This window comes from Chironomus tepperi, unplaced genomic scaffold, assembly GCF_022539635.2.
Source record: "Chironomus tepperi strain 1889 unplaced genomic scaffold, CSIRO-AGI_Ctep_v1 contig_33, whole genome shotgun sequence".
Classification (NCBI taxonomy): Eukaryota; Metazoa; Arthropoda; class Insecta; order Diptera; family Chironomidae; genus Chironomus; species Chironomus tepperi.
In genome coordinates, this window is record NW_027226155.1 from 147,778 (window position 1) to 175,407 (window position 27,630).

General features: G+C 33.9%; 1 protein-coding gene across 1 annotated transcript in view; it reads left to right on the top strand.

Moving 5' to 3' along the window:
- lobo (lost boys) overlaps positions 1-19,742 on the top strand; it is a 101,137-nt gene extending 81,395 nt beyond the window's left edge. The window contains exons 2-6 of the mRNA XM_070644698.1: positions 16,461-17,677; positions 18,074-18,128; positions 18,228-18,656; positions 18,719-19,002; positions 19,571-19,742. Of these exons, the coding sequence (XP_070500799.1) occupies positions 16,461-17,677; positions 18,074-18,128; positions 18,228-18,656; positions 18,719-19,002; positions 19,571-19,742 (2,157 nt within the window). The remainder of the gene's footprint in view (positions 1-16,460; positions 17,678-18,073; positions 18,129-18,227; positions 18,657-18,718; positions 19,003-19,570) is intronic.
- The last annotated feature ends 7,888 nt before the right edge of the window (positions 19,743-27,630 follow it).

Below are 27,630 nucleotides of genomic sequence, written 5' to 3' on the forward strand. Positions count from 1 at the left end.
ATACTTATTTGAAATGAAGTAAATTTAGAATCTTATCATTTTACATATTAATACCTGTTGGAGCAAATCTTCTTGTTATAGCTTGTTGATTAGGGGCTTGAATGTACAATAACTAAGAATGTATAACATTATGTCTATTATGAGCGCCCCACGCTTTTATTTTTAGTTAAAAATTTTGTTTTATATTTGTGTGTCCGGAAAAAAATTATTTTCTTCTTTTTAGTTCACTCTTGAATAAAAGCGTGTACTTTTTAAAAAAAGTTTTTTTTTATATAAATTTATTTTATTCTTTTTAGTCATATCAAGTAATAGATTTTTCGACCCATGTGTATTCAATTCGTTTACGTAAATACTTAAAATATTTCGGTGACGGTTCACTCCACTTCGCTTCGCTTCGTTCGTCCGACTGTGTATAGATCACAGTAGAGCCGGACTCCACTTCGCTTCGCTTCGTTCGTCCGACTGTGTATAGATCACAGTAGAGCCGGACTCCACTTCGCTTCGCTTCGTTCGTCCGACTGTGTATAGATCACAGTAGTGTCGGACTCCACTTCGCTTCGCTTCGTTCGTCCGACTGTGTATAGATCACAGTAGTGCCGGACTCCACTTCGCTTCGCTTCGTTCGTCCGACTGTGTATAGATCACAGTAGTGCCGGACTCCACTTCGCTTCGCTTCGTTCGTCCGACTGTGTATAGATCACAGTAGTGCCGGACTCCACTTCGCTTCGCTTCGTTCGTCCGACTGTGTATAGATCACAGTAGTGCCGGACTCCACTTCGCTTCGCTTCGTTCGTCCGACTGTGTATAGATCACAGTAGAGCCGGACTCCACTTCGCTTCGCTTCGTTCGTCCGACTGTGTATAGATCACAGTAGAGCCGGACTCCACTTCGCTTCGCTTCGTTCGTCCGACTGTGTATAGATCACAGTAGTGTCGGACTCCACTTCGCTTCGCTTCGTTCGTCCGACTGTGTATAGATCACAGTAGTGCCGGACTCCACTTCGCTTCGCTTCGTTCGTCCGACTGTGTATAGATCACAGTAGTGCCGGACTCCACTTCGCTTCGCTTCGTTCGTCCGACTGTGTATAGATCACAGTAGTGCCGGACTCCACTTCGCTTCGCTTCGTTCGTCCGACTGTGTATAGATCACAGTAGTGCCGGACTCCACTTCGCTTCGCTTCGTTCGTCCGACTGTGTATAGATCACAGTAGTGCCGGACTCCACTTCGCTTCGCTTCGTTCGTCCGACTGTGTATAGATCACAGTAGAGCCGGACTCCACTTCGCTTCGCTTCGTTCGTCCGACTGTGTATAGATCACAGTAGTGTCGGACTCCACTTCGCTTCGCTTCGTTCGTCCGACTGTGTATAGATCACAGTAGTGCCGGACTCCACTTCGCTTCGCTTCGTTCGTCCGACTGTGTATAGATCACAGTAGTGTCGGACTCCACTTCGCTTCGCTTCGTTCGTCCGACTGTGTATAGATCACAGTAGTGCCGGACTCCACTTCGCTTCGCTTCGTTCGTCCGACTGTGTATAGATCACAGTAGTGCCGGACTCCACTTCGCTTCGCTTCGTTCGTCCGACTGTGTATAGATCACAGTAGAGCCGGACTCCACTTCGCTTCGCTTCGTTCGTCCGACTGTGTATAGATCACAGTAGTGCCGGACTCCACTTCGCTTCGCTTCGTTCGTCCGACTGTGTATAGATCACAGTAGTCCGACTGTGTATAGATCACAGTAGTGCCGGACTCCACTTCGCTTCGCTTCGTTCGTCCGACTGTGTATAGATCACAGTAGTGTCGGACTCCACTTCGCTTCGCTTCGTTCGTCCGACTGTGTATAGATCACAGTAGTGCCGGACTCCACTTCGCTTCGCTTCGTTCGTCCGACTGTGTATAGATCACAGTAGTGTCGGACTCCACTTCGCTTCGCTTCGTTCGTCCGACTGTGTATAGATCACAGTAGTACCATATTTGTAGCACCATATTTGTACAGTATAGGAAGATCCAGTAACATCCAGCACCGTATTCATACAGTTTAGGAAGATCCAGTAACATTCAGCATCATATTTATACAGTATAGCAAGATCCAGTAACATCCAGAAGCGTATTTATACAGTTTAGGAAGATCCAGTAACATCCAGCACCATATTTGTACAGTATAGGAAGATCCAGTAACATCCAGCACCATATTTGTACAGTATAGTAAGATCCAGTAACATCCAGCACCATATTTATACAATTTAGGAAGATCCAGTAACATCCAGCACCATATTTATACAGTATAGCAAGATCCAGTAACATCCAGCAGCGTATTTATACAGTTTAGGAAGATCCAGTAACATCCAGCACCATATTTATACAATATTGCAAGATCAGTAACATCCAGAACCATATTCATACAGTTTAGGAAGATCCAGTAACATCCAGCACCGTATTCATACAGTTTAGGAAGATCCAGTAACATCCAGCATCATATTTATACAGTATAGCAAGATCCAGTAACATCCAGAAGCGTATTTATACAGTTTAGGAAGATCCAGTAACATCCAGCACCATATTTATACAATATAGCAAGATCCAGTAACATCCAGAACCATATTTATGCAGTTTATCAAGATCCAGTAACATCCAGGCACATTATGTTAAGATTCTGTTTACATCCAGTCACACTATTTCCATAATATCAAGATCTAGATTCATTATGTCCCGATTCACTATTACTGAATAAATTGGTGGAATTGATGGAAATTTCATTTTAATTTAACGGTATTTTAAGATTCAAACTATAACGGTTTTTTGAATTTTAAATATTCCATGAGAAAAATACTTAGCTTTGTTTTTTCTCTTCCGAAAATCCTTTGAACGAATACTATATTTAACATAATTAATAGCTGGTATTATTAATCAATGCACAATAAATCATGTAAACTAATTTCAACCTTATATATGGTCTAATTCATGTATATTAGAAATATACTTAATTGACTTCGGATTTTTTCCCATCTCAAATTTTGTTTAATTAATTATAGCATAATTAAGAATTCTTGAGATTTCAAAATGCCTAAATATTGTATTGTCATCGAGAATACACATGTAGAAAAATTTTGAGCTCAATAGGAGCAACAGAAGTGGTCGAAAAATCGATTCCAAGATTTGACGCAGACAAACAGAGTGACTTGAATAAAAGCGTGTAAAAAAATTCCGTTGCAATTGGTTTTTTCAAAGAGTAATTTCTAATCGCATTTGTGAAGTATGTAATTTCATACAAAAGTTGATCGAAAATCTTTTTTTTGCTTATTTTTGGCAAAAAAAGATAAAATCTTAGTAAATTTGTGTTAAAACATGTATCTATGACTTGGAATAATGCTCTTATGAAAGAATGATGACGCATTAATGCAATTTTATTAAGAATTTCTAATTTTTTGCCTAAAATAAGCAAAAAAAGGATTTTTGATCAACTTTTGTATGAAATTACATACTTCACAAATGCGATTAGAAATGACTCTTTGAATAAATCAAACACAACTGAATTTTTTTGAATAATGCATATTCGAATATGATTCGAATATATTCGAATATTTTTTTGTTCATATGCGAATATATTCGAATATATTCGAATATTTGCCCAACCCTAATTATTTCAACAAACTTTCGTTGACAATTGATAAATCCTTGCTTCTGTAGACTAAAATGTCTTGTAAACTTCGTCCTGAAATCTTTTCAAATTGCATATGTTGCATTAGAAACAATTTACTTACTTAGTTATTTCCTTGTTGGCCGTGAAGATCAATTTTGATCCATGGCCTCCCTCAGATGGCGCCTAGCTCTTTCACTTGCTCTCCTCTGTTAATTTCGATTATTACGTGCAATACTGTCTCTATCGAAAGCTTCCTTTCAACTGTTTCTTAGTCGTCTTACATGAGAATAAGTAATTAAGTCATAAAAATGTTGAGGAGTTGTTTACTTTCTTAGGTATGAAAAGCCACTAATATTCACTAATATTTGATATTCAATCAAATGTTAATCAGTTTGTAAAATTTTAATATTTAATTTACGGTGAACACGTGTACGTCAATTATCCGAAAATATCCAGGATTAGACACTCTGGTCTTAGAACAGATTCGATTAAATTCAGCCTCAGACCATCGCTTAGTCGGCTTGAGGTCGAAGTTTTTGCCAATTCTATGTGCTTTCCGAGAAATAAATAATTCACAATTTTTGACTCGAATTATATATTAAATATTACAATTAAGCGTCTGACCCTTGAAAAATTTTCATTAAAAATTTGTCTTTATTCTTCCACACTTGCTTATCTTTTCAAACATACACAAATCATAACAAACTTTCCGTCTAAAAACCGTTAAATGATGCGTAATTAATTCCAATAAAAATCCAATAATGGAAATTACACAAAAACCAAGCCATATATAAAATCCATAAGCTAAATCGTCAATTTCCAAAACTTTCTGTGTGCTTTCCTCCTCCTCAATAATATTTCGAAAATTAATCCATGTATGAAATTTGTACGAATGTTGAATTATTCCCATTGGTATAAAACGCTGAACAATTTCGTCAGTTAAATCGAACAAAAAGTGATTTCTGAATGTGGATATGCCATATTGATGGGTAAGGAGTGACTGCTTGAGGATTCTTGGAGAACATTTGCAAATCGATCCAAGAATTGGAAGTTGCTCTTTGGGCAGAAAAAATGCAAGTTTGGCTGAATGATTGTCACGTTGCTCGAGAAACTCTTGGTTAAACTCGTATACATTTGTGAAGGTTAGGACGTTAGGTCTTAAAATTGGAATATACGAAAAATGAAATTCAAGTTCTATCATAAAAGCACATCTCATTGAGCATCTTATGGAACCAATGAGAATACTCACTACCCGTAGGCATCTTACGGTATCCCATTCAGTAATGAGAATGCTCACTAATTAATGTACCATAAGATGCCTACTGGTCACTATTCGTAGCCGATACCCGTAGCCAATTCCGCTCATTCATATTGTAACTGTATGATTCTAATGGAGCATATGCTTGCATGTTAAGGAAACAATGTCAATGCCTTACCTCTTGTTAATCTCAATCATATTTTCCAATGTCCCCAATATATGACTTAGTTCAATCGTTATGATCGTAAAATTTTGATAGTATAAATCGTCAATTGTTTCTGGTGACGGTTTTCTCATGTCTGACGTCATAAATTCAAACAATTTACTTTGATAGCATGTTCGAAAAATCAAACAAAACACAATAAAACTCAATAATAGAAATCGTGGAAATGACTTTTCCGGAACTTTCATTTGACCTAATCCAAAGAAAATGAAAACAATGTTTAATGTTGGTGTGTTGATTCCTTTACCATAGACTAAATTTTGATATTTTGGAGGTGATTTGTTGAGGATAAAAATTGCAAAAAATGTTGCACCAAACGTCAATGTCAGCCAAATCCATGTGTCGTCATCAAATGGAAGGAAAAGCTTTTCACTGACTGTATAAGGCTCACCAGGTGTAATTAGGAATATAAGACTACTTTCTGCAAATGTCATTGAAATATGATAAGTATTGTCCACAGCTGTTTTTGTTTCATGCAAAACATGAACAGTTTTTAATTCTTTAAATCGTATATAGTCATTTGGTACAAGAATGTTAGGTCTTATTTTCATATCTATAGACACAACTTTAAACCATGGTTCAAATTTAGCATATTTTGCCATTGCGATGAATAGATCAGCCATTAATCCTTTGACATCTCCAGTGAATTTATCAAAATAGAAATTATTAGGAATTTCAGCTATAAATCCAGTTCGAAGCTTACAATTATGAAAATTGCTAAATTTCTTGTAATTTTCAAGTTTTAATTTCCATTCTTGAGTGTCTTTGTCAATGGAATTGATTTCAACAATTACCGGTTCATTACAGTCGTGGACTAAAAACCATTCGAATGTGATCAGCTCAATGGAATCAGTTGCTTCATAAAAAATGTACTCAAAATCCAATGGTTTTCCCATTGATGCATATAAAAATTTATCAATCATAATATGGTCATAAAATCCTGTGACATCATTTAGATATACAAAAAATTTTAATGGCTTTGGGTAGTCGTTAGTCAATCGAACGTACATATTAAAGTAATTTAATGTTGTAATATTTTGTGTGATAAGCAGTGCTGAATTGTCTAATGTAAATTCATAATTTGCTATAATTCTACTGTCATTTATTTCAATAATTTTAACTGAATTCTTGACGAAATTTCTCTTTTGAATTTCATCGACTATCGACGTATCTGAACTTTTGTAAATAACAATGTCGAATGAAATTGAATTTTTGATGTAAAACTCTTCAATCACATCCCAAATTGCTTTTGCCATGATGGTCTTGCTGTCATTTATCTCTGACTTGATAATTGATGCTACTGCTGGAAGTATACTAATTATAAAAATTATAGAAATTACGCTTAACATTTCTAAATTAAAATGAAAACTTTGATTTATTTGTTTATTTTCTGAAAACTGAATATTGACTAAAATTGTTATTGAATTTTTATGAATGAATAGATTTATTAATATTTAATTTGACAAACATTGTAAACAAAGGATAACACCAATTAGGGGTGCATTTAGGAAAGAAGAAGCAGGGTGAAGGGATGGGATATGTGGTTGGTGTCAAAATCCTATTTTGGGAAATTCTTCGATTTTCTAGGTTTTTCGAGATAAAAGTCCCAAAATTCCTCTGCGGCATTGCGCTATATATAGATGAATCTATCAGATTTAAGTAAATCTCTGACCTAGAGATTAAGCAACAGACCAGATATCTGTATCAATCTTTTGCTAGCACTAGAGGATTGCCATCAAAGACATCTCAGTTATCATATTGATCAGTGTTGTCTAAAAATGGGCCAAAATTGTTCAAAGTCCTTTTGTCAATGTCATTTCTGTCCAAACGACGAAACCGCACCTGGTTTCTTGGCATTTGCAAGAAAGTTCTAATGCACAATAATGTGCCACAACACACAGTTCAATCAAAGCACAACCCCCACCCTCCTTCCTCCACACAAAAAATTCCTGGCTACGTTTCTGGAATTAACAAATAATTTTATTACATCTTGATAAGAAGAACAATCAAATTATAAATATTAGAAACTTCTTGATTGCATTCAAATACATTTCGTCGCGTCAATGAATTTTTCAAATAATCGTAAAACCTCAGACAGGTTGTTGCTTGTAAAATCGATTTTTATCAAAAAAGGATATATTTTTTATTGATTCGAAGAATAGTATTAATCGACTTTACAAATAAGTGATTCTAAATATTACTTAAAAGACCATAAGCCAGTCCATAAATACATTTTAAAATGCATAATTTTTCCCAACACATAATTTTTATTCCATGTCAAATTATCCACTGCAAAAAAGTTATCGACGACATATGATAGCACACCAGAAACGCAACAGACTGCTGCTGCATGAAATAAAACAAAGAAGTTGAATAAGCGAGAGAGATCATCAGAAAGGAAACTGACTGACTGGATGAATAAAAAAAAAAATATTCTTACAATTTTGTTGTCAACATTGATTCTTGACACTTGTGCTTCTTCTTCTGGCGCTTTTAATCTCATACCTTTTCATATCTGTCTTCTTCGCCGATATGTCGTTCCTCTTTTATTATTATTTTTTGTGAACGAAAAACTGTACTACATTGTTGGCACATCCGTCTACATCTTTCCGTTCGTCTCTCTATCAACTGTTGTTCTTTTCTTTTGTTTTTTTTTTAAATAATATATATAATACAATATATGCCGTGAGGAAATAATGAGAGTAACATGAAACCGCATATACAAAAAATATTCGGGTGGGCATCATTATAATGCACTTTTATGCAATTTCACATTCAAGACAATCGCGAAATTTTCGTGTGCAATTTTTTTTTGTGCTCTGTTTTGCGTCAGTTGCTCACCGGTTGATCCCCACATTACACATGACGGGGCTTATGCACACACAACACATTTATTATGTTATTTACTGCACTTTTTATATATATATTCTTTATTTTAATTATAATAATCGACATCATGAAATTGTTGCCTTCTTCTTTGATATTGTTGAATATAACAATTGAGGGGCCTCGCTTTATTTCGGTTTACTGTCGCTGACTGATGTGTTTTTATTTTTTTTTCATTGTATACATATTCATTTGTTGCTTCTAGGGCTTCTTAGCGATTACACTTCGCTGGTCATCACGAATATAGTTTTATATATTTTTTGTGCATTTGTTGCTGCTGAAAGACAGCATAAAGTATGATAAGTGAGAAAATGTTTGCGATGATTTTGGGTTTAGAGCGAATGTGAAAATTTATTGGAGTGTCGTTTTGAAATCTGAAACCAATTGGCAAATTGTCGTGAAATTGCTTGATTCTTTTAAAATCTTTAGCTTTCTCCTAAGCAGTAAATTTGTATGAAATGTCGACTCAAATTGACTCCTAAGTGTAAAATAGAACTGTCCTGATTAGCTCAAATCAGTTAATCAATCAAAAACCCGCCAACAAGCTAGCTTGATTTTGACTTTTGACTGAATTTTCAACTGGGTCCCATAAGACATCCTGGAAAATGGCCAAAAATTATCCCAGATCAACAAAACTCATGGCTCCGATGATATCTGATTAAAAATCAGAGTCAAATTAGCCTTTACCCCAATTTTTTGCCACTATTAAGTAATATGATTTCCAGGTCTGCTACTTAGGTGTTTGAATAATGTGGGTAAACTGTGTGCCAGGACATAGTGTAACACCAAAAATTTTGAAAATGCTTTGAATCGTAGGATACGTGCGGTTTTGAACGAATGCTTCGACTCGAAGCTCGTATTTTGAGCATTAAGTAAAGTGTCAATGAGTGATATTCTGAGTGACTGATTAGAGGTCTTTCTAAAGACAATTAAAGACAAAGTGCTTTACTTTACAGCTTTCATACTTAAAAAGTTCTTAATCAACATGCTTAAAAAAATTCAATTGAATGAATCCTCGTCTCTTTAAAATCATTGTAACTAAAGACCAAAGAAATTAAATAGCCGAAAAAAAAAATTAAGTAAAAATATAAAAAGGAAATGAGCAGACATCCGAAAAATTTCGACTAAAAAATTATTTTGTTTTTCGCAGAAATTTATTTATTTTTTGTTATTCAGAAAAAGAGGAAAATGATTATAATTCGCCAAAATTCAGCGATATCATGCAATAGTAATTGAAGTTTCTTCCAATCTCCCCAGAGCTTGCTTGCCTTAACAAAAAAAAATCGCTGTCTTGACCATTAGCCAACAATGTTTATGCTGCGAGGGATAATCGTCCGCTAAATATTGCATGATGCTGCTGAATTTTTATTATACAAAAAAAAAATCTTTCAATTGCTTTTTTGTAGCTTCTCTTAACATGAAACCGTCTGCTTTTTGTTGCTCCAATAATTGAAGAAATTTGTAAACACAAATACAATGATATAAAAATTGCACATGTACGTGCTGTAATATAGATAGAGATAGATACTCGAAATAAAAAAACATTAAATTAAAGTAGAGAAAGAAGGAAGAATTTCGCGAAAAAAAGAATCATAATTACTATTGCAAGCCATTCCTTGACTCGCCTCGAATCTACTTCTTTTTTTTATCATTCTACCAAGATCATTATGTTGAGCATGCACGGTGAAAATAATTAGTAAATACTCATTTCTTTACCTTATACTTTTTTTAAAGAGGCGAAAATGTAATTAATGAGAGCACATTGCCGTGAATGCGCGTCCACTTGAAATGTTGGAAGCGGGGTAAATGTATAGTCAAGCATAAAAAAGCAACGATGGCACGTAGAATATGTAGGAAGAATAGAATAAAAAAAAAGTTTCTTTCATGTTTGAAGCATCAATTGATCCATTAGTTTATTGATTTTTTTTTGTACCTTATTTGCGGAATTAATAGATTTCTTATTACTGCTGTATTGTTCTATACTCGTAACTCGCTGTTGTTAGTAGCACATGCATATGATGATGGATAATGATCCATAATATTAAAGGAAAATTTTAATGATGCACTAACAAAATCGTTCTGAAAATTTGGATCATATAAACAAACATGCAATATAATTAGCATTTGAATTGGAATAGGAAGCATTATTTGTTGAAATTGATCTCTCGAATTTGATAATTTGAATTTTTATTCATTTAAAGTTTTGATCTTATTTAACTTATTATACTGAACAGCAAAATGCAATGTATTTCATTTATTATCATGAAAATGGGTCAAAAGCAGTCGTCATGATATTCAAGTTAGGGTCCTTTCTTGGCTTGTTGTCAACGTGGGGATGTAGGGGTACCTCGTCAGCCATATTGTCCTACTCGACTATTTAATTTTGTTTCGAAAATCTTTAAGGTTATGCATCAGAGGGCTAGTGACCGTTAAACGAGTGAGAGCTCAAAAAACCACTGCACTTAAACCTACACTTACTGACTACTATGGATAGTCTAGAATACAAAGAGGGACTGTGAACCTCATTTACAGTGAATATGATTTGGAAAAGGACTACGGAATAGTTTCCCAATCCCGTCGAACAAAACCCCCAAGCCATCAAGTAGCTTCGATTGACTTAGATGATGACTTTTTCATGCTATGCAACTCAAAAAATGACAATTTCCTATACTAAATTTCGATTTGAATTTTCCTAAGGCGTGATTTTATATCTCGTGTAATTTGAGTAAAGTTTTTGATTTTCCTTAGAATCCCATGTTGACAGTGGGCGCTGTCTTACACGCGCTTTCATATTTCCGTGTAAGACGTCAAAAAAATCTACGACCTGTGTTTTAATTTAACAAATTTAAATAGACTTTACCCAAAACTTTTGAGTCAAATGGCCAAGAAAAATCTTTAAAACAATTTCCTAATATCCTCATGAGATGGTCAAACTACAAATCTTAAGCATGTCAATTCTCTAAATATCACTTCATGACATTAAAACCACCGTCTTTCAAAAAAAAAAAAAAAAAAAAACTAAAAGACATAAAAAATCAATAAACTAAAAGTAAATTTTTTTTCTCCTCTATCCACATCTGAACCGTCATGTGTCACCGACTGGCGCAGATATATATAATTTTTTTTTCTGACCGTTTTCTTTCGTGCATGTACACATTTTGCTCTATATTTATTCCCTCGTTGAATGGATGGCATACAGCAACAGCAGCAGCAGAAGCACAGAAAGGAAAGAAAAAAAAAACATTATTGAGATTGAGATTACAATTTTCTTCACGAATGACACATCAAAAAAGAAGAAAAGAAGTTTGACCACCCATCGCAGCCCCACCATCAAGTCACTCACATATAGCATATATAATATTACACAAAAGAGCTTATTCATTTCACAATATATAAATGTATGTTTGAAATCCACTGAGAGGGTAGTGGGATGAGAAAATGGAATATAAAAAAAATTGAGATGAAACAGCATCAACATCAGCATGTGCCATGTGCGGGACATTTAAAAAAAAGTCCATTATTGATTCGCGAAAGAAAAGAAGAAGCAAGAAAGAAGAAAAAAAAGGACATTGTAGAGTGAAAATACAAAAAAAAATTCTTTTTCAATCCCTTCTTTATTTTCCCTCGTTGAATCCAACATCCATCAACTGTTATGGCTATGACCATTCAGCCATACACTTCACAATCACAATCACCCCTTTTTTTTGCCTCTCACTGATGCTTGACTAACAAAAAGAAAGCGATTTTTTATATATATTCTTTCTTTTTTGTGTGCACTGCTTACATCTCATACCCATTACTATTATAAATCGCCAGTTCTCGTCCACCCTCACAACTTTACTTACGGCGATATGGCGAGAAAAATGCCAAACCATCATTTAAGGATGTGGATATGTGAAAAGAACGGTCGTTCGTTTCTGCTTTCTTCTGCCAATGTTGTAGATATGTGTACGATGTATAAATATATTGAGGGGACGATGATGTTATTACAATTTCCATCAGGACGGCAATTTTTTTTTTGTTGATGCTGCTGATGCTTTTTCCTTCTTTCTCACTGCCTTTGCTTCATTATTTTTCCTTTTTCTTTTCTTGTTCCCTCTCGCTGTTAAAGTTGTTGTTGTTGTATTATATTTTTGGACATTCTCTCTCGACAATTCATACTGATTTCCTTCCTTTCTCCTTTTTTTTTTTTGTGTGTGATTTGAAATATGTAAAAAGTACAATCGGGACAAATGTCTGCATGTATCTTCTATTGATGGTAGTTGCTTGTATTGCTTGATGATAAGCAGGGAATCAAAACTTTTTTGACAGGACTTTGATTATTTTTTCATTTGTTCGGGTTTCCTTTTTGGTTATTTTCTGGGTATTTTTTGGATTGAGACTGTTGTGAGACAATTTTTGGGAATTTTCTTAGACACAAGCTACAGAACTGAGCAATTCTGTTTCCCAAATACAACAAGTTGCTCAAAACGTACGCGATATAAGAATGAGCGACAATCCTGCGTCAGGACAGCGTGACTTTATGCTAAACTCGATAAAATCTGGTCTGGAAAATCTGGAGTCAGTTAATGGATCCAAAATGCCCTTAGTACTAGTTGGGCGTTACCCGACTTGGTGACGGATTCGGTTTAAATCTGGCACCATGCCAGAGTCACAGTGATCGGGTGCTGGATTTATGATCAACTAACTGATTTGTACTATTCAGATTTAGTAAACAGTAAACACTAATGTAGATGACCTTTTCATGAAATAAGCTATAAATGAAGCATTTCCTTTTATGTATGCTTCGTTCAATTTATATTCAATTCCTTTTGTGTCTGGTTTTTATATTTGATGAAAAATTGGCTTTTATTGGGAATATGTAGAGTTGTATGAAGTCTAGTTGATTTAAGTCGACTGTTCCATACAAAATCTGTGCTGACTTCGACTTAATTACTTCCTTGGTGGGGATAGAACGTCTAAAGCTAGCTCTTATCCTCGAGAACTTGTGCTACTTTAGAATATTGAGGACTTAAGCTTTCTATTTAGACGTTCTAGGCTGATTCCTTAAATTTTAGATACAAATGCTGGCAAATGGTTAGTTCGTCACAATTTTAAAATCAGCGAAATTCACAAGAAACTTCATAAATAATTTAATTTTTAAAAACACATCCAAATTCATCCTCATCAAGTTTCCTTCATCATCTATTTTATTCTCTTCGTTTCTATCTTCCTACATCGCCTTTTTTGCGCGAAATTGAGCACATTGACTATAAATAAAAAAAATAGAGAAGAGAGAGAATAAATAAGAAAATAATAAATTCGACTTGATTGATGTAGCGAGGGTGATTTCGTGTAAAAAAATTTCATGTATAACGCCTTCGTTCCTTCTTTTTTTGTTATTTTTTTCTGCTACATATAATACATAAATAATATCCGTGGACCCTTCTTGATCATGACGGCGATGAGGACGACAAAAGAGTGATGATGATGATGACGATATTGTATGTATGTGCTGTACAGTTACGGTCAAAAAATGAACTAAAAGTTTCTTTCCTTACTTTCAAATGTTTACGTATGAAATTTTCTTACATCGTGGCATGTGTTTAGATTGTAAATTACCATTTTTTTGTGCCATATTCACCCTCAATGACTTCATATATATTTTTTTTCCTTCCACTTGGAAACTTTCTAATTTTAGGTGACTCTTTTTGTGGAAAATTATTTTGTTTTTTGGCATTTTTGTCTGATTTTTGAACTAAAATTTGGCATTAGGCTGCCGTGGTAATGGCTTGACTATGTACTGGATTCAAACTAAATCCCACATTAAGTCAGAGTCACGTCGGTCTGAGGATTTATTTTTGATCGAATAATTGACTTGTGCTGTACAGTGAGGCATTTGAGTGCTACGTAACTGGACAAAATCACAGATTTTCGGCTCTAAATCTCAGGAAAACTTTAAATTCTTATAAATTTCTCCTAAAATTTAAATTTTTGAATTAATCAAATCTTGTTTTAAAACACATGAATCTTGCTAAATTTTGGTAGCAATCCTGAATCCATTGTGACTGCAATGTTACCGCTGCGCCGCAGAATTAAGGAGAATAAGCGAAATTGGATTTCGACTCATTTTTCCTGAGAAAAAATACGGCTTGACGCATTTGTGTTGTTCGGGATTCTAAAAATACATTTCCAACTAAATGTCAACCTGAAAAACCCCAGCATGGACCACAATCAATAGATTGCGCTCTAAACATTTCACTACACTCATTATCCTTTCAACTTATTCCCATCTTACTCATATGTACGTAAATATACTCACGTATAAATAAACGTACAACTAGAAGTAGATAGATAAGTAAGATAGAGCACATGAGCATGAAGAAAGATACGTCAAATAATAAATTGGAAAGATGGTGAGTGGTAGTGATAGTGACCGGTACTATATTTCACATTTTATTCTTTCTTTTTCCTCCATCTGCCAACGACGGAAAAATAGAAAAAAAAGCGGTGTATAACATTTCATCAGAATCAAATGAGCGTGTGTACATTCGTCCTTCTACTAAATATTGCCTTTTATACCATCACGTGTCGCTTAATTATTTTCTTTCTCTTCGCTACACATGTTTTTTTTTCTGCTGCTGCCTGCTATCGCCTTTGTTGCCAATTTTGCAATAAGAAAAATAAAATAAACCGTTGATTAGATTTTTTTTCTATCCATTTATCGATATCTGTACAATTTACTTATCAGAAAATTGGTAAACACGTCTTCATAACAATGCGATAATATAGAATTTCATGTATTGAGAGATATGAGGAGATGACGGACAATATTGTGCGTAACCTTATATTTATGTAATCAAATGTAATGATTTTTTTTCTGCTTTTGAAAGGTCAATTGACATTACTTTTGCGCTTTCGAAAGAGTGTGGCTGTTGTTTTGCTTGTGAGAATTCTTGGAAAAGTGGCGTTGGATCGAATGTTTGTTTCAACTTTTTTTTTTGTTTGTTCAGTTGACCTTTACGCTATTGAATATATGGAACGTGATTTTCGTTGGCGTAAATTGACTTGAGGGTCTTCAAACTCTTTGGAATCTGAATTTGAAGAAATAAATCAAAGTTTTTTTGAATTATGATTAATTACTATTAATTTTGGGGGTCTTTTGTTATGAGTCATAATTTTTATTGTTGCTTTTTGGTATGGCTTTAGTTAAAAGTTAGTTGTGAGAAATATACCCGTGAAACCAAAATGTTAGATATTTAAGAATTTTATGTTCCTTTAGAACATTAATGTAATTCATATGAAACAATTTGGCTACGTGGGTAATCTTATTCAAAGTTAGTAAGGACTCCTTTAAAGAGGCTTTTTTGGACTTTTTGAATTCAAACCCTTAAAATCTTACAAATTTTGGTCTAATCATTTCAAAAATGACATTTGTACTGTGTACTTAGAAAATGATGTAAAGTCCTATTTTCAATAATTACTGGTTTTTTGTTAGTGGTCACTTTCGAAAATATCCTGTTGTTCTTCAATATTTCCCTAAACGCCCATTAAGCAGGTTTTGATAATTTCTAAACATTAAAAGTCAAACTTTTTTGGTATAAACAGAAGCACATGGTCTTTTATTATTGTATTATTTCCACATTTTTTTTTCTCTCTGTATACATTTTTTCGCAGAATGAAATTAAGGGTGGTAGGGTGGATATAAAAATTCATTCTTTTTTTTCTAAGCTGAACATTTTTATTTCTCATTCAGTACTTTTTTTTTGTGCAATATGTATCATAGTATATACTACAGTACATAGAGAAGAATGAGAGCAAAAAAAAATGTAATTACATAATTTAATACTGTTGAATATAGAGGACGAAAGGAAGGAAGTGCAAAAAAAAAAATCGTCTGTTTTTTATTTCGTCTCTCTCTGTTCATCTTCCATTCATGGAACTAGTTGTTGTACACACATTTTTTTTCCTCTTTTCCTTTATTTGCGAAGCATATTCTGGTTAGATAGTAATGCTCGGTCCCATACCAGATACCATACTCTATCTCCCATAAAAATGAATCGTTGTCGTTTAGTGTTATATGCAAAAAAAGTGAGAATTTTTTTTTTTATTTTATTTACTCATTCGCTCCTACTACTCCTATATCTCACTATACTGCACTTTTTTTTTATTTCGTGTGGATGGAGGCGAATTGTGAATGAAATGAAAGCGAAAAGTGAAATAAAAAAAAAGTTTATGACTTTCACTTTATGCATTCTTTTTTTTCCTACCACCCGTCCGCTATTTTACCCACAAAAATCTCGTTCTTCCCTTTTTGTGCTTCTCTTTCCATCTTCTCGCACATGACACAATTTTTATTCGTTCTATGTAATTTTTTTTTCACTTTTATTTTCATTATTGTCTCACTAGATATGTTTGATGTCGAGTTAATGAATCTTAATGCTAATGACACATATTTTCTCTCTTTTTTTTTATAGCCAACGCGTCTTCATTCACCTGATTATGTGTTGAGAACACGTAAAGGAAATTCATTTGAAATGGCTACGTTGTTGTGTAGTATTTTAATAGGATTTGGCTTTCCAGCCATGGTTGTTTCGGGATATGCAACACGTGAAGTAACAACGAATGATCAACGACGTGTAAAATGTCCTTATGTACCTGAGGATAAGGTTGAAGAGATTGTTGAGGAAGAACTTGATCCTAAGTATAAATTGAAGGATCCACCATTCCTTAAAAGTCGTTTTTTGATTCAATGTGAACAGAAAGAAGCAAATGCAAAGAATGAAGTTATGGCTGAGAAAATGAGACAAGAACAACTGAAAATGTTGGAATTAGAACGACCAGAAATTGACCCAGAGCATGGCTATCGTATCCATTCATGGATTGTCATGATCAAAAACTCACCATGGTGCTTCAAGCCAGAATTTGCCACACCTCAACATGACGATGAAGACGAACAAGAAGATGTTGAACCAAAAGCATTTTTCATTGAACCATCAACAGGCTTCATGCATGAATTGACTGACATAAATTATCTTGGAATCGAAAGTATTTGGAATCATCAAAATTATTATGTAAATCTACAATATCCAAACACACCGATTCATGAGATGAAATGGGATGTGTCGGATAACCAAAAATGGGAGCATTTCCTGCCCGGCGAACCATTTGAGCTTAGAAAGGAGAAGAAACCGGATGATGAAGATGAAGATCAACCAACAGAAAATCAAATTTTGGCAATTGAGAAACATCTTGATATGCCATTTTCATGGGTTGACATGTTGCACATTAGTGCTGTTGATTTTGAGGAGAGATACTTTAATGGCGAGAAGAAGGAACATTATAAATATGTAATCTATGAAAAGTTTGCTCCATACAAGAATGTCGACGGTCTTATGAAACGCTTGACCATTTACAAAACTCTTGACTATGAGAATCCATTGCACGTCTACGAATGGTACGAAAATCGTGAAGATTATATGACAACAATTCAACGCAATTGCTCCACGACAGAAATAATTGAGGAATTTGAAAAGGGAAGAGTTGATTGCTTGAAGACTTTTATACATTATCCCGACGAGACGAAGGAAGTCATCATGAAGTTTTTCTCAAAAAGTCGATTTGATTGCATGAAGCAAGCAATCTTTCATACATCTTATATTGAAGAGTTTTATGACGAAAGGCGACGCGATTTGTGAGTTGAATTTGAATTTATTGAGGGATGATGAGTCCTAGTCGTCCTAGTTATCTCAGCTTATCATTGACTATTATAGTTCTCTGTGCATATACTTACTTATTAACTTGGTTGGTCATGCAGATCAATTGTGATCCTTTGCCTTTTTCAGATAGCGCTTGAAGTTTATTTAATCGTTGGATGTCGCTTGCCGATGTTCAATCCAAGTGCATTACGGTATCCAACAACAGGATCCTCCCAAGAGTTCTCTGTTAGACCTAGAAAGTCCTAGGGGTCAATCACAATGTTCAGTATATTTTGTTCCCCGGATTGAAACCCCTAGCAATGATATCTATGCACAGCAACTATGTTGATCCTAGATTCACAAATTTAACTTCTTCAAACCTTCATTTTCAGACTATTTTATCGAAAGTTCTTCATCAATGGAAGCTCATCAGCACGAAATATCGAGGTAAACTATACCCAACTTCAACTATTATAATTCAAATTTCATTAATTCATACTCTCTATATCTATTTAAATTCCTCATCCGACGTCTGACCATTATCAGAAAATCATTGAAAAATACAGCCGCAATGAAAACAAAGACGCCTATCACGATGTCGCCATACGTCATTTTAATCGTAGTGAGAATGAAGTTTTTGTTCAATTTCATTATGATGAAGATGCAATAACGGCAACGACAAAAACTTTTATTAAACCGCCGCGCAGCGAGAAGGAAGCAAAATTTAATGTTAATAGTGTGAGAGGTTATGTCGCAAATCCATGGGAATCTCAAATGAATAATTTAGAAATGTTCTATTTGCTGCAAGACTTAATGAAAGACGAGGAGAAATCTGTCGACTGTTTTCATGCTCGTGATAGTGAAATAAAGGAGATTTTAGAGGCTCGAAAGCAGCAAATTGCGAAACCGTTATTGAAATTTAGTATTTTTGATCCATTAAGGAATGATTCAGCAAGAAAAATGAGGTTGCAAAGGGTGAGCTAACAAAGTTATTTTTGATTTCTATTCTATTGAATTTTTCACATCCCAATTTATAGTTTGAGCAAATGAAAACACGTGAAATGCTCGCAAAAAGTCAGCAGGCAGACTTTCTCGCACCCTATCTCGTACGTTTTGAGGATAAAAAACCGCAAGATAATGAAATTGAAATTGCCATTCACGACTGCTTGAAAGATTTCAAGAAAAATTATGAGGAAATGATAAATGAACTTCAACATCGATATGATGAGTCAACGGCTGAATTAAATTCACTCAAGCGTTTTCTTCATCGCTATATGGATCAATTTTCTATTCAAGAATATGAAAAATTTATACAGGAAGGGTAAGATGATGATGATTTCAGGTAGTGGAAGTGGGGAAATGAGATGATTTAGGTTATGGCGCATTATCTTGGCAAGAACTGTTTAATTTTGAATTATTGTATTGCCGACTTCTGATTTTAGTATCAAACATAGATGAGTAAGCTAGTCTTTCAGCCTGGAAAGCGCACGATTCAGAAATGGTAGAAAATCCGACATCAGGCCAGTATAATTCTGGTATCAGTCCAAATTCTTTGAAATTCGGTCTCAAACCAGAGTCATGACGGCCTTAAGCTGAATTTTCGGTCATTTCTTCCTCGTGTGCTTTTCGGATAGGTTGTCAATGCTCTTGGTGAATTGTAGAGTTTGAAGTCGACTCAGATTTTTTATGAAAAAGTCGACTTGAGTCAATTCGACTGCATTTGTATTTCTAGCCAACTTCGAGCTCTCATCGATTGTTAGTAGAAGTCTACACAGCCAATGTGCCTTCATCCCAATTCTCAACGCCATTTCCAACATAAAATTTCCCATAAAAAAAGGTTCAAATAATAATTTTTGATTCAATATTTTATTCTTCAACTCTAATTATAGTGAGAATATTGAACGTCATCGCAAAATAATTCAGCAACGAATCAATGCCGTTAAAGAGGAATCATCAAGAAAATTCGGAAATTTAGTTGAGTCAATTCCGAGTCGCTTGGAGCAAATAAAGAAGAATCAAGGTGTTTCAGTGTCAATTGTTGATAATGATTGCGATGATTGAGGATGAATTTGTGCTGGATTTTTTGAATTAAAAATAAAAATTTATTTTTGATAGTTTTGTGTGATTTTTGTGCCTTGCGAGAGTAGCAATAAATAGGAATTTCCATACACAAAAACATGTTGTTGATCCATCGGAACCCCATAACATTCTGATTGCAGATGTATATTTAAAATTTATAATCATCAGCATCCTCATCACCCACAATCATCATCGTCATAACAATAATAATAGTAGTAAAGTAAAGTAAAAAAGCAGGCAAAAGAAGAAGTAAATTTTGGTCTATGCTGAAATAGGAAAATTTTCCTACGGTTTTTACCCTCAATTCTTGTTTTTGTTTGAATGTAGATGGAGAAAAAAGGCGAAAAGCAATAAGAGTAAAAAGAGGAAAGGAAAGATGATACATGCGTAGTACAACTGACCGTTTCAAAATACACAAAAACACGGCACACATTCTTGTAAGGATGAGATTTTCTTCCTTTTTATATTCGCTTCGCTTAGCTCAAGACTTGTGTATAATACACATGTTCTATACACTATATATCTATATATGTGCAGTGGACGACACAAAAACCGATGATGCTCTATGTATGTTGAACTACACACATAATAAATTTCACTTGTGTATGTTTTATCCGTAGAGGAAAAAGAGCTTGGGTATATGGACACTATCGCGAAAAATAAATATATGTATGTGAGGTGATAAGGATGAAAAATTGAGAAATGGTATGAGGGATGGGAGGTGGAAAATGAAAATGCTAAAATCTCAAAATTGAAGAAAATGGAAGGGGTGATTTTTTGAAATTATTTGTTGTGTAGGATGAAGATGCTTTTACATATTTTACATCAGAAGCATTTTAAGACAGATTGATGATATGATTCTGCAAATTTTAAACTATTTTGCTATATTTACTTCCATTTTCTTGATTTTTCCTTTTCCTCATTCGCAGCTTCATGTTATTTTTCCTTTTTCGTTTGCTTGACCGGTGGAAAATATTGATTTTTTTGTCCTCCGTCGTCCGTGTCACCCCTTGCCACCTTCGCGTTTTTTTTTTCCTTGTCGTCATCGAGAGAAGAATTGTAGCAGAAAAAGGGATGCTTGGACACATTCAATGTACGTTATTCACAATTTTCTTGGGGGAAAAAAAAAAATATTTTTTTCCTTATTTCTTCTCTTTTTTTGTGCTGCTCTGCATGCTGCATATAGATATATCTGTATGTATTTATATTGTATAAAATTCTACTTACATTTGACGGTATATATATTGTATAGTGTAGGAAAGGATAGGGGTTTTTTTCATGATGCCTTATGTAATCTTTTGTAAATGTCTTTTCATTTCAGAAAATGGACATTTTGCTATGAAATGCTTTCATTCTACTCGACGTTCCATTGACATTATCATTTATTCCCTTGAGCATATTAATGCTTGCCTCGCGAGGAAGGTAGAATGTTGATGACGCGATTTCTTTCCCAGTTACTTTCTTTATTTTATGCACTAAGTGTGGGTAAGGACGATGATTATCTTCTATAAATTAAGACAAAAAGGTAGGAGAAGCGTGGTGGACTCATAATGAGATGAGTCGTTAAAGCTGTGAAAGATTTTCATTAATGGATATTGCTAGTGAGATGCTGAAATGTAATGTTTCATAAATCTACAACTGATTATATAAAGAAGTTTGCTGATGGATTAAAAAAAATTTGTTTGAATACATTTAAAAGTTTTTTAGTTGTTCAGGAACTGGAAGATGCAAAGCATTAGCGAGTTGCAGAAAATGATGGTTTAGGTAGTGCAATTCTGCTTAATTACAGCTAGTAAGCCTTGATTAAGAGTCTAATGGTCATCAGTCTCGAATGGACAAAATACGTTAGAATTAGACATCAGAGTGGACATTAGACTGGACAATAAATTGCCATCGACTAGTTATAAAGTATTTTTGTCCACTCGGGAGTTTAGCGGGATCCTAAACACTTTCTTAACAAAATTCCTGAATAGAGCAAATCTGTTAATCAATTAAAAATCCGGTCACAACCCGACGTGACTCCAATTTAGTACCGGATTTAAAACGGAGTTATGTCGATCTAGTGCAGCATTTTGGGTCGATTAACCAACATGTGCGAATCAAGATGACTGTCTGTAGCCTATTAAAGGAGGCCGTGAGCTAAAAATTTCCAGTATAAATGACTCAAAAAGCGAAAAATTTGCCGTACTGAGTTTCGACCTCATGAGTTATGTATTGTGGGACAGTAGGAACTCATTACATTTGGTAGCTGTTTGATAGGTTCAAGAGTAGGTTTATAACCCTGATGTGTTTAGTTTTCATGCATGAATACTTCAACAAAATGCAACTATCTCAAAATTTTATTAATTTATCAATTCAACAATATAACATCCCTACCCATAAAAGTTAGTTTAACAGAGAAATCAATAAATTAAATTAATTTTAAATTTCTGCATAATAAAATGATTTATATTGCCAAATAAAAAAATCAGCATCCAATTTTACAACCCTTTCAAACAAATTTGCCAAAAAATTACTTTAATTACATTCAAGATACCTTCAGGCCATTTCCATCACCTCTCGATCTTTCAATCAAATTTCCACTTTTCACTTTCAGCATTTCATCAGTGCAAGCAAATGTAAAATGTGTGCACTCAATGAAAAGGTTAATTAAATTCATTTCACATGAAATGCCAATAAATCACGATAATTTTATGATTATTTAATGATATTTGACAACAAAATTATTGGATCGAATTGCAATACATAAACACTGCACATGAAGTTATGTTGAAGATGAAAGGAAAACTATTGTTAAGTAAATAAAATAATTATATGGTTGGGCATTAAAAGGGAATTTCAAATTATATAGTTTTTAATTTGACTATCGGGTCGTTTTTGAATTGATTTTAGTAAAATTTGGGAATATTTGGAAATTAAGTAACGGTAAAAATGGCATTTTAGACCCAAATTTGCCCATTTTAGAGGTTTATTTCAAAATCAGGGCCAAAAATTATGCTTTATGCAATTTCCGAACGTTCCGTTTTGGTTTAATGAATTTTGACGGTTGCTGAAGCTTAATATATCGGAATTTGACAATTTTGAAGCATTAGCAGCCATTTATCCATTAAAATATACTTTATAGTGAACATTAGAATAATATCTTGAGGTTAACCCCATTGCTTGTCTCTATCATAAAGGATATTCCCGAATAACTGTATATGTGGATAAATAATCCTCTTGATTGGACACGGTCAACTTCAAAACAGTCCACAAAAGCAACGGTCAGTTGTTATTTTTGCTTAATATTCTATACATGTCTAATTACTCCAATTCTTTACATTTTAATTCCTTAAAATGTCCAATTTTCTACACTATTTGACCCTTTAGAATTATTCTAAATACCCTATACACATTAAACTTAAATATTTACTAAAACATCTTGAAAGGTCACCTCTAATTTCTTTTAAAAATGTAAATTTTCTTAAATGAAATGACCCTTAAGTAATTTTATGCAACCATTAATGTGTCGAGGAGATTTTATCATTCATTTTGAGTTCATTAACCTTGTTATCTTCAATCGGACGCAATATGGATTGAAACTTCCTTTTCAAGTGTTAAAAGAGTAGAGATATTATCTGAATATTTACATTTTAGGTTCCTGTTATAGTGTCTTAAGATGTTTTTGATGATACTGGTCATAATTTTGAATTTTAGGGACATACTTATTATTCAATGATTAAGGAAATTGGACATTCTTTAGTTTTGTTGATGAGTTTCACAATATAGCCGAAAAGGTGATCATATTGCTGCATATTATCTAATTTTTAGAATAAAAAAGTTCTAGCCTTCGATAGAGCATGCTATATAAGGCATCTTTGGGGAATCGTGAATTTGAATTGCTCTACCCATCCAGAGCAGTTACCCAAAAGGCACAAGATATAAAAATGGACGAAAATTTAACTCTAGATCAGTGTGACAATAGCTATTTGCCAAATTCGATGAATCGCAGCCTCAAACCTGAGTTAAGTCAACTGGGCGTCGGATATTTGACCATTTCTATCATTTGTGTTTTCGGGTCTTATTTCTAAATGTCAACTAACAGAAAAAGAATGAAACGTCAAAAATTGCAGTTCATTAAGTTCCATAAGAAACTATCCCCTTACTTTGATGAGAACTTCTGCAATGAATACAATAATTTCATGTTTAACATCACCGAAGCTAAAACGGGGTACGAAACAGAACAGAACCATAAGAAATGATTTACAATTTTGAACTGCGATTTTCTTCTTAAATTATTTTTTATTATTGAAGTTTATAATTCAAGGTAAATAATAATAACAACAATAATAAAAAAGAATTTTGTAGCAGTGAGTGAGTGCATCGCAATGCACATAAAAGGTATGGGATGTTAAAGAAAGGAAGAAAAAAAAAGGTAAAAGGAAGGGAAATGCTTAATTGACATCGAAAGAAGGGCTTAAATGAGAAAAAAAAAAGATTCAAGTTATATATTCAGCACCGCTGCTCACGATCCTTCACGACCTCATTCTCATAATCATCGCAGTCTTCCGTCCTTCTTTACATAAAAATCCCGTTGAAATAAAATTTATTCATTTTTTGACTCTCGCATTTTGATTTTATGTCTGTTTATGGATGAAACATTTCCACTACATTGTCTATTATGCCGCTAAAAACATCCATGATCCCTTTAGTTACGGTAGAGGTATAAAATTTCTTACTTTATGATCTTAGCACAATTATCCTTGTGCTGTTCTGTGTGAGATTATTCAAAACAAGAATGCTAATGCCAGCAGTCACCATTTGTTTACTTTTGTTTTGATGTATAACTTACGGAATCATCAGCAGTGCCTCTAAATCGCGATCAAATTTCATTTTAATTCTGTCAAACAATTTCACATGAATTCCTTCACAACAAAAAATAAGGAATTAACCAAAGAGAAAGGGTTTCTTGTTCCTCATTCGAAAGTAATTAAAGTCTGTGATTTAAGAACTACTTTTTCAGTCCCTGAACGGCATGTGAAAGAGGAAATTACATTTGCGTTGCACTTTTAATGCACTTCGTGAATTTAAGTCGTCATCATAAAAAAGAATTAGAAAAATGGAACAAAACGCAGCACAGTGAGTTGATTATTGAGTAGTAACGGGGTTAAATATCCAGCATAAGCACAATAAGATATATTGGAATTAATATTTCTCATTTTACCGTTGTTTATTTATGATTATTGCTGTTATTTATTTGATGTTTAGGTAACTTTTTTTGTAATTTTAGTGAGGATATGTGAGAAATAAACGAAACATAGAAGTCTTGAACTACATCCTTTATATCATAAATTTTTGTGAATTAAAGATATAAAATAACGGTACAATGAGACGATCCTCATTTTTTTACCGTAAATGGATCGAAATCAGCCGTTAGAGTGCCGTCATTACAAATTCGCGTCTTGCGACGTAGAGATGCTCTGACGATCACGTTATACTGTTCGTGATGCTCAAGTGATAGCAGCTTCCATTTAGAAATTACAAGAAGCTTGATTAGGACTATAGACAGATTCCTTAGCCTAATTTAAAGAGCTCTTTGAGTGTTACTTATAGCTCATAATCAATACGAGAGTCAACGTTTTGACGAAATAGGAGCCTTAAGTCGATGATATAGGCAAAAAGGAATAGGGCTGTATTGATCACATTATTAGAATAGGCCCTGCAGATTTAACGTGACAAGCTGTTTTCTGGAATCCGATGAGTAAATGAAATCATGGCAGACCAAGTTGACTACTTGACAATTGTCTATTCGTAAAGAGACGGCTCTGCAGAGCAAATATTATAATAAGTATGAAGTTTTGTCTACTAATTGGGTTAGATTCAATAGTTTCAATAGTCCTATAGTTCATAGTGGAGTAAAAGGACATCAACATCATCATTAAAGGTGATCTTTATCTGAACTATTTGAATATTTCAAAAACTTAATGAATTTATTCCAAAAAAAATCCTTTTTTGGATCCATTTCACATATGCATATCTAATCAACAATATTAATTAGTTGAGAAATTTGATACCTGAGCTACCAAAAGACTCAATTCTAGTATTCCAATTAAAAGATCACAAGAACCATCTAATTAAGATTTTAGAAAATCCTGTAATAGTCACTATTAAAATTTGACATGTAGCAACTTTGTGTCAGCATAATATTTCTCTTTGTGATCAAAATGCACAAACAAGAAAATTTTCAATTTATTTCTATGACTTCATTATTCAGGTAATTTTCTAATTTCCTTCGATAAAATCGTGATTCAATGTTTATGGATGTATTGCATGTTCCCTCAAAATAAATCAATTTCTTCTCTTTTCTTTTCTTTTTTGCTTGCTTGCCATCATTTCATCATCTTATAGAAAATGTAAATTTTTCATCTAGAAAATGTTCATCTTAATGCATGCATGTATCATCCATGCATACAATAGATAAGCAATAGGAAAAGTACAATATCTTAGTACCTTATGGACTGTGCACACACATCACATTATATCTTGTGATATACGAGGAAGCAAAATGAAAGAAGAGAAATAAGTACATGATGTACATGACGATGATGATAGATAGATACGATATACGAATGGAAAGGCTAGTCACTATAGTGACCACAAGATGTGTGCGAGTGAAATGGAGAGAATGGAGATGAAGAAGAGGAGAAATTAGAAATTCATTTATGTGAAAGGCTTTTTCGGAAAAAGATGGTTGGAAAAGCAAGTTTCACATGTTCAATATTTGATGAAATTTGAATAGCCACAACGTGAAGCCTCATCTCATCTCATGCATACAATTCGACATCTTAGAAAATATGTAGATATCTATAATATATACATTTCGTATAAACATAAAGAGAGCAGTAGAAAAAAAAATATAATCAAGCATCAACAGAAAGCATTAACCTCCTCTTATGCTTACTTGCTTTTTTTTAGCGAACTTTATTGGGTGAAGTGGTCAGAATTATTGGCTGTTTGTCTCATGTGACATATGAACTTAGAGCAGTGGTGAGCAGGTTATGTGCCGCAAAAAGATGATGGAAATCAAGGCATACCAAGAAAAATAGAAGGGTTCACCACTGATTTTTCCTAGAAAATTAGAAAATTTGTGGTTCAGCAGCAATTTGCAACGATTTGTTTGGGGAATCAGGCAAGAAATTACTCTTAACTGCACAAAATATAACGAAATTTTTAGGAATTCAAGCAGAAAATTGGTAAAATTCGGCCATTTTAGAGCAGCAAATTGCAATTTATCCATCTTGAAATCCATCTTTATCTTGTTCCTCAAATTTGAATGAAACCATTGACATAGCCAACCAATGCTGACGCTCTAACTACTTGACCAATGCTGCTTTTTCGCTGCTGACCATCGACATAGCCCTGATGATACGAATTGTTTATCGGCGAGATTCTGTTCCTGTGAATTATTACCCTTAAGACCAACACGGTCCCAGAGTCTTGACGACGTGGTGTTGGAAATTGGATCGATTATTATCAGTCAATTTGCTTATGCATCGTAGAAAGCAATTCATATTTAGCAATTAGGCCATGAATCACAGTTTAATTGTACAATCAGCGAAGTAGGCAAGTAAGTTCAGCAGTTATCCTAAAAATCAGCTTAATTTTAACAAATTAGCCATGTCTGGGTTCATTAATAGGTAAATAGAATGCTTTCAGAAGCTTGCTCTTCTTAAATATACTGGCTTACTATTATTAGCTTACACTGTCCTTAAGAGCACGTTCTTTGCCTGCTAAGGTAAGTTTCATCAAAAAGCTGATATCCGGCACACTTTCAGCATTTAATTGAACTATAAACAAAAGAATTTATGAAAAAGTTCAAAAGAACAACAAA